The sequence below is a fragment of the Manis pentadactyla genome, chromosome X (assembly GCF_030020395.1).
Source record: "Manis pentadactyla isolate mManPen7 chromosome X, mManPen7.hap1, whole genome shotgun sequence".
Taxonomy (NCBI): domain Eukaryota; kingdom Metazoa; phylum Chordata; class Mammalia; order Pholidota; family Manidae; genus Manis; species Manis pentadactyla.
Window position 1 is genome coordinate 144,457,919 of NC_080038.1, and position 10,409 is coordinate 144,468,327.

Sequence of the window (10,409 nt, forward strand, 5' to 3'; positions counted from 1 at the left end):
GGAGAGAAGCCTGCTGTCCCAGGGCAGGGTTGAGGGGAGGTAAGTGACGAGACCAAGGTCACCCAGTCATTGGCGGAACGTGGCCCCGACCTGGCCCTTCTTCGGCGGGCCCGCTGGAACCCTGCAAGGCGGGCCCAGGCCGCGGGCCCGCTCCCCTCCCCTCTGGGCTGGCAGTCAGAGGGCGGCCAGAATGGCAGGTAAGGTGGGGTAGGGGACAGAGGGGGGTCTGCGCGGGAACGCCTGGCGCACGCGCCGTGGGCGCGGGTGCTGGAGCCCGCAGTGGCGCCCTGGCTTCCGAGGGCCCGCAGCCAGGGTCCCGACGGGGACCCCACCTCCCGCCGAGGGGCCCGGGCGCGCCCCGGGTTCGCCGGCCAGGCCACGCCCCTGGCGGCATGGGCGGGGGCAGGGGCGGTGCCGGCGGAGAGGGGCGCGGGCGCGCGGTGCTCGGTGCGCGCCGCCGCCCCTCCGGCCCAGCGAGCCGGCCCGCCTCTCCTGCCCCCCGGGCCGCTCTTGTCGCCCCCACCCCTTCCTTCCGCGGCCCGGTGCGCGGCGCGGCGCGGCGAGCGCGGCCTGGCGAGCGCGGCCGGTGGTCGTGGCGCTCGAGGGCGGCGCGCCAGGCGCGGGGCGCGAGGCCAGACCTGGCGCGGCGGGGAGCGGGGGGCGGGCGGCGGCGCGCCCGCAGAGGAGAGCAGGGGCAGGGGGTGCCGAGGTAACGGCGGGGCCTGGGCACCCACTGCGAAGGGCGGGGGCACCCGGCGCACCTCGGCCCCCGGCCCGCAGGCAGCGGGGCGTCCGGGGCGGCGGAAGGGCGGGCGGGGGGCTCGGCCGGCGGGGAGCAGGTGGGCGGGGACAGGGGCCCTGCTGGCAGAGGCGCCGCGGCGAGGTGGCGGGCTGCGTGCGCGAGCGGGGCGGCCGCCTCCCGGCCCGGAGATCGGAGAGGCCGTTTGGGCTGGGTGCTCCGGCTCCGAGGGCACGGTTCGTGGCCAGGGCCGCGGAGCTGAGCTTCAGGCACTTTTGGGGGAATATCTGGAGGCCCGGCCGGGCCAAGGCGCTGGGGGTCTTGAGCAGACCCGGGAGAAGAGTATTATTGCTGAAGTCCGTGGGTAGGGCGCTGGTGGAGGGCGACAGTGGGCGAGGACAGGCACTGCCAGGGCTGGCATGAGTGGAGGGGGACAAGGAGGGCTGGAGTTTGAGTCTGAGCCTGATTTGGGAGGTCCGTGGCAGTGGGTGGGTTGATGAGTCATGAGATTTGGAGATCAGAGAAGCCTTTCCTGAGTGAGGGAGATAAAAAGGGCCAGGATTTGGAGGTGGCTTGGAGGCCACGTCTTTGGACAGTAGGTGTTGAAATGGCCACCAATACCCATGTGAGGGACTTTGGGAGCAACGTCTCAAAGTGCTGTTGATTCCGAAGCTTTGGCTGGGGGTGACGTAAAGGAAGGTCTTTGTGGTGGCCAGTCCCTGCCTTCCTTCCTTTCCAGGCCTTCAGGATTCAGCTGTGTTCCTGTGGGGAGTGGGTTAAAAATTCCTCTGGCCTACAATCAGCCTTACAGCACCCATGGGGTAGGAGGGACAAACATGCGTGACTGCAGCAGCCTTGTCTGTGTGGAGCCCCAGCGCTTCCTCACCGTTACCACAGAAACAGCCTATTGATGGTGCATTTATAGGGGAAGAAGCAGGCGCTACATTTTGGGGAGGAGGCCTCAGAGCAGCAGCAGCAGTGATGGATGGTGGCCACGAAATTGCTCATTGGAGGAGTTCCTGGCTTGTTTGAAGCTTAAAAATGAATGGATGGCTTTTGCAGGTGCCAGGGTAGCGCACGTGGGGCTGTGACATGTGTGGATGTGCACACACCAGAGTCTGGTGTGTCGGGGACAAGAGGTGGCTATATGCAAGCTGCTGTATAATTTTAACACAGAACAATGAAAAACAGCCACAACACAACATGCATTATGAGGAAGGCCTTTACTCATTCTTTTCAAACCCTGACGCAGCAGCTCCATTTTTCTTCAATCTAAAACCTTGCTGTTAGGCATGCCACACCCACAGCCTCGTCACCGGACTGGGACTGGCATGGGCTCTAGAGGAACCTCAGGTATCATAATGGAAGCAGAATTTGAGTTAATATTCATTGTTACTCTTAAAAGCCTTGAGGGTCAACTTTTCTCACAGTGGCAGGCCCATCTGTTGACAGACTCACTTGTTGATAGTTTTGGGTGCGATTATTGTGGTGTTCAAAAGAGTAAAGCCTCCTTGACATGACGTTCCCATGGATGAATGGTAGATTTGCTGTTTTTCCTTTAGCTTTAATTTTACTTATGATTTATATCCTGTTTGCCACAAATATTAGATGGTGTATTTTAAATATACATAACACTCTGAAAACATAAATAGAGAAAGGTATACCACATCGCAGGGGAGAAGCATATGTGCTTAACAGCTGGACTTCCAGGGCGTCTGTGCTTGATGGTCAATGTTAATGTTGAACTCCCTGGCGGCCTAGACAAAAACAGTGGCACAGTGGGTTACACCGTTCACATGTCTTAAACCAGAGGCTCTGCCTGGGGAGGGGAGCAGCAGAGGGATTGCTCCCAGATGTGCACAGCTTGGCCAAGTGCTCTGAAACATGTCCACTAGTGGGATTGTGTGCTGGGCCGAGGAGTGTGCTGTGGCTATGGTTTCTGTATTGGCTGGGCCATCCCTGAGCAGAAGCAAGGCTTGCAGACAATAGCTCATTTGGAACACTTGTGTCTAGTTAGGGTCTTGGTTTTCATCCTGCCAACCAATGTCTTTGTACTCTGTGGCACTGTACTTAATGCAAAGAGAAGAGATATGACTGCCTTTCAGGGGACCTTTGCCACCCCGTCTGGTGAAGACAAACACACCAGATCACTTGAGTTTGGACCATGGCTTTTAAGATGATGGTCATTGACATGATAAGCTTTGTCAATGCCTACTTCTTAAACATGTGCTGCCTGTTTTCAAGAAATGTGCTTGTCATTAGAGGTACATGGGACTTGCCATCTCGAGCAAAATCAGTTCCAACAACAGACCCTGTCTCTGTCACTGTTGCTTTGCTTGACCTGGCCTAAGGCCCCATCTCTCAAGTCCTTCCAATACAGAAGTGCAAAGACTCATTGACAGGATGTGGGGAAGGTGGAAGCTCCGCCGGTAGGATATTTTCTTTTCTAAAGAAAAAAGGCAACCCTTTGGTCTTCTAGACACTCAAAATGTGTTCTTGGCAGAAATAGCTGCGAGGTTTGCTTTGGACTCTGCTGTGCCTCAGGGAGCACTCAGGGGGAGATCTTGAGGAAGAACAAAGCAGTAGAGTTGCGAGTAGTGGCACAGAGGGTGATGTGCTTCATAACACGGTGCTTTGACCTTTGACCAGGCCATTGGTGGGGTGGGGTCACATCCCAGGGTCAAGAAGATGCCCTGTAGGTTTTGGGGTGTGATATCACTGTGACTCTGCTTTTTTCCTTTGCCAGGCAACTGAGACACTGGATATGAGAGAACATGATGGCAGGTGAGCTTCTCCGGTCCCAGGCCAAGCAGTGAAGGGCCATGCCTAGGGACTCATGGGAAACATGCAAGTCCACCTTTCTGTTCCTTCCCAGCTTTCCCCTGCCCTGTGGTCCCTGGGAAGTTGAGCAGTTGGCAGTTTTTCTGTCTCAACTCTTTGGCTCCCTTCCAGATCATGGGCTCACTTGTTGATGGGCACCTACCCAGGCCATTGGGTGAGGAACTAATATGACAGACATGGGGCCTGCCTGCCAGAAAAGCTCTGCCTCCCTGGGCACCCAGAGGGGCTGCTTGATGTGAGAACTAGGAAGTCCTATCTCTAGGGGAATACCAGGAGCAGATGTCACCTCTTCTTCCATCCTCTTATGTCTCACCTCAGGCTGATGAGGGTGCATAACTCATCACCTGCCAGTCAGCTTGACTGTAGCTGAATTCCTCCATGTGGAATAAGTAGATATGGGTACCATTCAATGACATTTTTGCCAGAGGCATCCGTGCCTAGATTATACTCCCTGTTACCACCCTTCCCAGAGGCACGGTCAGGTTCATGTGCATCCTGTCCCCTGATCTACCCCAGTCTGGGTTTGTAGTACACTCTAGTGGGCAAGGCCATTGATGCCAGGCGATCTGCTGGCACAGGTGGAGGGATGCCACCCTGGTAGAGTTTTATGGGGCAATTTGGTATTGCTCACCAGCATTAGCCCTAAAGGGAAATAAATTCTCATCCTAAGGGCCCTAATTTTCTCTTTTTGAGGTGAGGCAGAAGCTACCGGGTCTTTTTCACTGGTGACTCCAACACTCAAAGTCCTTCCCATCCCTCGTTCCTGTGCCACATGCACTTTCCTCTCAGCTGGACCCCACTGTCCTCCAGACCAGAAGCCCGAGTCTTGAGGGGTCCATGGCGTTCTAGGCACATACATCGTGGCCTCCCAGAAAGTCAGCCTTTCTGTTCCTTTTATAAAGGGCCAGCCATGTCTGCGGTGGTGTCTTCCCTGCTTCCCTCTGACACTGTGCTTCTGAGCCTAGGCCTAATCTGGTTTGAAGGCGCCCCTGGGCACCTGCCCATTCCAGGCCTCAGCACTGCTCTCTCTGCAGTGTTTCTGGAGGCCAAGAACGCCCATTCAGTCCTGAAACGATTCCCTCGTGCCAATGAGTTCCTGGAGGAGCTGCGCCAGGGTGCCATCGAGCGGGAGTGCATGGAGGAGATCTGCAGCTATGAGGAGGTCAAGGAGGTGTTTGAGGACAAGGAGAAGACGGCAAGTGCCACCTTGGGGCTGGCTCCTGGGAGCAGAGGTGGCCTCAGGGACACCAGGAGTAGACCCTGCCATCTCAGATGAAGCAGAAGCGATGAAGAAAAGCCAGCCCATTTGAGGCAGGGTCACTGGGGCTGTAGGAGAACAGATAGCATGTTCTTAAAGGCCCGTGTACCTGAATCTGGGGGCCTCCTCACTTGGGGGTGCTGCCCTTTTGCTCTTGGCACATTCCATCACCTCTCTGTGGGTTTTCAGAGGCCGCTCAGATCAGGCAGGGTGGGGAGCAGCCTCAGCCCCTGCCGCTCATAATGCAGACTTGCTGAAGGTCTCTGAGGTCCATCTGAGGTGAGTTCTTGCATGTAAGTGAGTGGCCCTTCTTCTTCTGCAGATGGAGTTCTGGAAGGGGTACCCGAATGCAGTCTACTCAGTCCGAGACCCTGCGCAAAGCTCAGACGCCATGTACGTGGTTGTGCCCCTTCTGGGGGTCGCGTTGCTGATTGTCATTGCCTTGTTCATCATCTGGAGGTGCCAGCTGCAGAAAGCCACCCGTCATCACCCGTCGTATGCTCAGAACCGGTACCTAGCCAGTCGCGCTGGGCACAGCCTCCCCCGGGTCATGGTGTACCGGGGCACTGTGCATAGCCAGGGGGAGTCCTCTGGGCACCGTGAGGCAGGGAGCAACGCACAGGTGGTGCTGGGGCCCAGTCGGGGGGGCAGAACCACGGTCCGCCTCGAGAGCACCCTCTACCTCCCTGAGCTCTCTCTCTCCAGACTGTCCAGTGCCACCCCTCCGCCATCCTATGAGGAGGTGACTGCACCCCAGGAGAGCAGCAGTGAGGAGGTGAGTGTCTCTTACAGTGACCCACCTCCAAAATACGAGGAAATAGTGGCCGCCAACCCTGGCTCCAACAAGTAGTGGGACTCATGTCCTGTCCGGTGTGAAAGCCTCTTTCAGGGGTCTCCTATTTTCTTTTTAACTTTTTAAAGACTTTGCCACCACAAAACAGCCTTAGCCTCCTTGTTGCCAAATACTTTCCTAACCGTGCATTCATAAGAAGTGAATTGTCAGAGACAGGTGGAGGGAGGAAGAGAACACACATGTGTCCAGGCCTCTGTGGGGAGCCACAGGCCGCGGAGCCCAGCTCTTCCAGAAGCCTCCAAGCCGCCCGCCATCCTGTCCTCCTGTCGGGAGCCGGCTTCTCTTATGCCAAAGGAGTCACCCCATTGAGTTGATTGTGGCCAGCGTGTTCATAGGCTCAGGACCCAGGGCCGTGCAGCTGGCTGGAGACCTGTCTTGGGTCTGGAGGCCTAGGCCGCAGAGAGGAGGGAGAGAAGCCAGCCCTTGAGCACCCTTGCTTCTCAACAGTCCTGTGCTGCTGTCCTGGCCTACATTTTGAGGACAGGAGCAAGGACTCAGCAGAAAACAAAAAGAATTAACAATAAATAAATGGCAAACACATTAAAACACTATATCCTGGGCTATTGGTGGAGGAGCAGGGGGAATCAGTCACACAGATCTATGACCCGCCCATCTCCCAACACCCATCCCCCACACTCCTGCCCAGGTCAAAGGAAAGCCCAGAGCAACCTGGAAGGGGGACAGAGTGTGTGGGGCGGGGGGCTGGGGCTGGCTGGCCGGCTGCCTCTTCTAGATTGGGAAGGGGCCGTCAGGAACTTGCCATCTGGGAGGGCGGCTCTGGCTGTGCTTGGCCCCCTCTAGACCTTGGCTGTCCAGACACATGTGCCGGCCGTGCTGAAACTGCTACCCACTGGCATGTGCCCAGTCATAGGCCCGCGAAAGCCAACACTTCTGAGCCAGCCTCCAAATGTTTGCGGTTTGGGGTACAGGCTGGGTCAGAGAACTGTAGTTTTCTCCTTGTGAAGTTGATTGGCTAAGAGGATAATTAAACCCTCAGTCTTGGCCTCCATAGCACTGTGCTCCCTGGCTTTGAACTTCTAGGATACTTCCGTTTTTGTGAGTGGTTGCATTGACTTGAACTTGGACTTCAGATGTTGATTTTACCTTAATGATGGTGCTCACCTGGGGAGAAGATCCTACAGTGTCCCTGTTAGAAATTGTTTTGTGGGAGAGACTGGTGAAGCTGATGACCTGGGGCTGAAGGCCCACCTGGGATTTGCTGTGTCGTTGCCAGGTGCCAGCCCATTTTAGAAACCCCTTTCTGCGGCCCAGGAGCTGTCCACCTCTCCATTTCAATGAGGTTTCACAGCAGTGGGGCAGAGGGGACCTTCCCTTTAACTGTCAGACACCACACAAAAGACACTGTCGAGGCCTACTCCCCCAATCCCTCCACCTCCCTCCTCCTGGCCTCGGCGCCAAACCACTTGTCCTCTGTGGTGCTTTAAAAAATGTAGCAAATACTTGTGAGGCCCCAAAGAGTGCACAGCCAGGGTCTATTGGCAACCACAGCAGTTTCAACGCCACTGAGAAGACAAGCTTCTTTCTATCTGAACAGCTCTCCATGGCAGGCATCAGGCTGCCTTCTTAGCGTGCAGCCCTGCCTTGCGGCCCCAGACGACTTCTGGAGGCCCCTGCAGCCCTGGGGACTTGTCCCAGGACATGCTTCATGTCCCACCGAGACCACCAGCTTGGGCAGCCTGGCCCTGTAGTTGGGCTTTTCCATCCTTCCCCCTACCTCACAGGCCTGTGGGAGGCTGACTCAGCTAATGCCTGTGCGCTTTGCCCTTAGGAAGATTCTTCTAGAAATGGGTCGGTTATAGGGGACCAGTCTTAGCAGAGGCCTTCGTATGACTCTGATGTCTAGTCTCAACCTGGGTAGTCAGTCCCCTGCCAGCTGACCCCTTCTGTCCTCACCCCTGCCCTGGGAGCTCCCCGATGCCAGAGGTGCTGGCCAGGCGGCATTCCACCTTCCCTTCTTTTCCTCCCTCTGGGCCACTAGCACCGCACTCCTGCCCTTCCTCACAAAGGCATGTGGGGCCTAGAAGGCCGCTCCTTTTTCCATGATGGCAGCTGGAGTCACTCCTACTCGGCCACGTGGAGGACCTGGGGCAGCCTGAAGCTCTGGGCCAGCCCCTGCTCTCCCAGCATTTCCTCAAGCAGGTGCCTGCGTGGGACCTGGGAGCATGGGAGAAGACGCCTGCCCCTGTGTGTTTCCTCCCCACTGAGCAGAGCCGAAGGGAGCATGCGGAGGAATGCCTGCTGCCTTTGGCGTCTGTTGAGCCCTTCCCTGCCGAGCCACCAGGGAGCTGCAGCCGGGTGGGGATGAGAGAGAGCAGGAAGCCGGAGCCCGGCCTGGTGGAGGGCAGCACGTGTCCCTAAAGCCCTGTGTGCTCTGCTTCAGGCGCCTTGCGGGGCTCTTCTAGGTGCAGGTGCCACCATGGCCTCTGGGATGTTTTTTGCAGCGTATTGTAGAAGAAAGACTGCCACACACAGTGGTCATGACTCATTGTGGTGCACGTTTGGCTTTTATGAATGCTCTGCACCTATCTTGTCAAACTGTCTTCATATGGGTGTTGTTTTGATACAGTGCTAAATCTGCAGTAGCCACATCTTTGTTCATGGACTTGTGCGCGTGTGTGTGTGCGTATACCTGTGTGCACGTTGCCTTTTCTCACATGCTTATCTGAAACAATAGCCAGTGTGTGGCTATATTTGTACCAGGAGGGTTCCGGTCTGAAGGGGGGAATGTCGCCTCCGGGGGCTGGGCAGCCTGGCGCCAGGGCCCTGGGCAAGGAAAGCTGAGAGCAGCTGCGGGAGCCTCTGCCCCTTTCAGAAAAGGCTTTGGAAGAAACTGAGGCAGCTCCATCTCGTGGGCCCCTGCCCTGGGGACCTTCGGGCACGGTGCCTCTTGCCTGGGCCCCGGCTCCTGTTCTCTGGGTGTCAGCAGCTGAAGGAAATCTGAGCACTCCTGAGCATTTTTATTTTTATTTAAAAAACTTTTTTTTGGTGGAAAGATGTGTGACTGTTAACTTTGGGAATGGCGGGGCTAGTTGTTGAGATATTTTTCATTAAAAAAAGGAAAAGGCTTTAAAAATTTCCTTGAAATATGACTGTCACTTGTTTTCAACCAAAAACTTTTTAAGACTTTCAAAAACAAGAATGGCAATCCTTCCCCTCCTCTGCTGCTCTTCCTCACTGGGGGGTTTCAAGAGAGCACGGCCGGCAGGCTGACCTAAGGCCAGGGGCCTCCCCTTCCACTGGCCATTAGTGTGAGTTCCTCAGGGTGCCCAACTGTTTGGATGGTGGCTTTTTGGTAACCAACTGTGACGGATTTGGGAGAGGAACGTGTCTTTGTGTTAAGGAGTTGGAGCCAGATGGTTCCTCTCTGGCTCAGGGCTTGATCTTTTGACAACCAAATGGCATATCCTATGAGAAGAAAAAAAACAACACTGCCTCTAGATTGTTCTTTTGTCTGGGAGAGAGAGCATGAGTGAGATCATTGAGAGAGACTCCTTTCCCTACTCTCTGGCTGTCTGGGAGCCGGCCTGTGTTCTCTCCTGTGCTCTTATGTTCAAGGCCGAGATAGGAGAGCTGGACAGCAAGGCTGCTGGCCTAGGCTGCTCTTCACCTTGACAAGTAATGAAGCTCCATGTCAGGATCATGCTGATTCAGAAACAAGCACATTCTTGCCACTGAACTCTAGTCACACTAATCAGTATAATTAGCTAATTAAAAAGTACTGTAATCAGGCTGCCTGCAACTATGGTAAAAGCCCATTAATTTGAAGCCCACTAATTCAGAACTTAGAGAAAATCACGACCTCACAGAATTCAGGGTATCTGCGATTCTTGCTCCATAGAAATATTTGAAATACTCTCCCCTGTAGTCTATTTCCAGGGTCATATGTGTAAGACGGATCTTGTTTGAAATGAGTACTTTTTTCAAATAAAGGCTCAAGATACTAAGGATCCCTTCACTGTGCCTTCAGCTTTGGGGTGCAGCGATTCTCATACACAAGCCTCTTGCCACGCAGGATGTTGGGTATTGCAGCTTTTCATCCTACTCCTTTATTTACCCTGTGAATAACATAGTTTGTGAGTTAGACTGCAATTTAAAATAACATAACTGTGTATCTTGCTAAATATTCTGTCAAACAGATGTTTCACTGTCAGACTGGCTGCTCCCATCGTTCACTCCCAAATATTCAAATGCAGGGAGCGTGTCCTTTCACGGGCTGTGGGTGGTGAGTCTCTCTACAGCAAGAATAATTTCTCTGACAAAGGTATGCAAGTGGCACGCCTTGTGGGGTCCGTGCTGCAGCAGTTTTTCACCTGCCATAGGCCACTCCCACCCCCAGCCCGAGCATCAGCACAGATACTCAAGAATGGGACAAACTCTACAGCTTTCGCCTCTCAGTCTCTCTCCCCTTATGGGTGCCACTTTCACAGGCTTGAAACACCTGCTGTTTCACTCTGTGATCATGAATTTGTGATGATGGAAACTCTGATACGTGCAGCTGAGCTTATAGACATGATTACTGTGAAATGGATTCATTTTGGTACCACTTTGAACTGTGCTCGTATTCATGTGTTGCCCCATGTCAGCTGGGAAATCCGTACCTTCAGTAATATGTCAGGATTTCGCTGGAGCTTGGGGGCAACAAACTTGCTTCTGATTTCTCTCTATAATTGTTGAGTTTGGCTGTTAAATTTCATCTC

The 10,409-nt window shown here is 54.8% G+C and overlaps 1 protein-coding gene across 3 annotated transcripts; it reads left to right on the plus strand.

The window, feature by feature from the left end:
- Nucleotides 1-421: 421 nt before the first annotated feature.
- On the plus strand, nt 422-9,659 carry PRRG3 (proline rich and Gla domain 3). 3 transcript variants are annotated; one of them, XM_036887273.2, is made up of 4 exons: nt 422-709; nt 3,486-3,523; nt 4,615-4,775; nt 5,161-9,659. In XM_036887273.2, exons 2-4 carry the CDS (start codon nt 3,514-3,516, stop codon nt 5,686-5,688), a joined length of 699 nt encoding a protein of 232 aa, XP_036743168.1. In that variant the 5' UTR covers nt 422-709; nt 3,486-3,513; the 3' UTR covers nt 5,689-9,659. The 3 variants fall into 3 exon arrangements, with proteins under 3 accessions (XP_036743168.1, XP_036743169.1, XP_036743170.1); XM_036887274.2 differs by lacking the exon at nt 422-709 and adding an exon at nt 861-1,801; XM_036887275.2 differs by lacking the exon at nt 422-709 and adding an exon at nt 868-975.
- The last annotated feature ends 750 nt before the right edge of the window (nt 9,660-10,409 follow it).

Bases quoted from the DNA above. Each gene is read 5' to 3' on its own strand.
- PRRG3 (XM_036887273.2), top strand. The intron at 4,776-5,160 runs GCAAGTGCCACC...CTTCTTCTGCAG, and splicing joins TTGAGGACAAGGAGAAGACG to ATGGAGTTCTGGAAGGGGTA.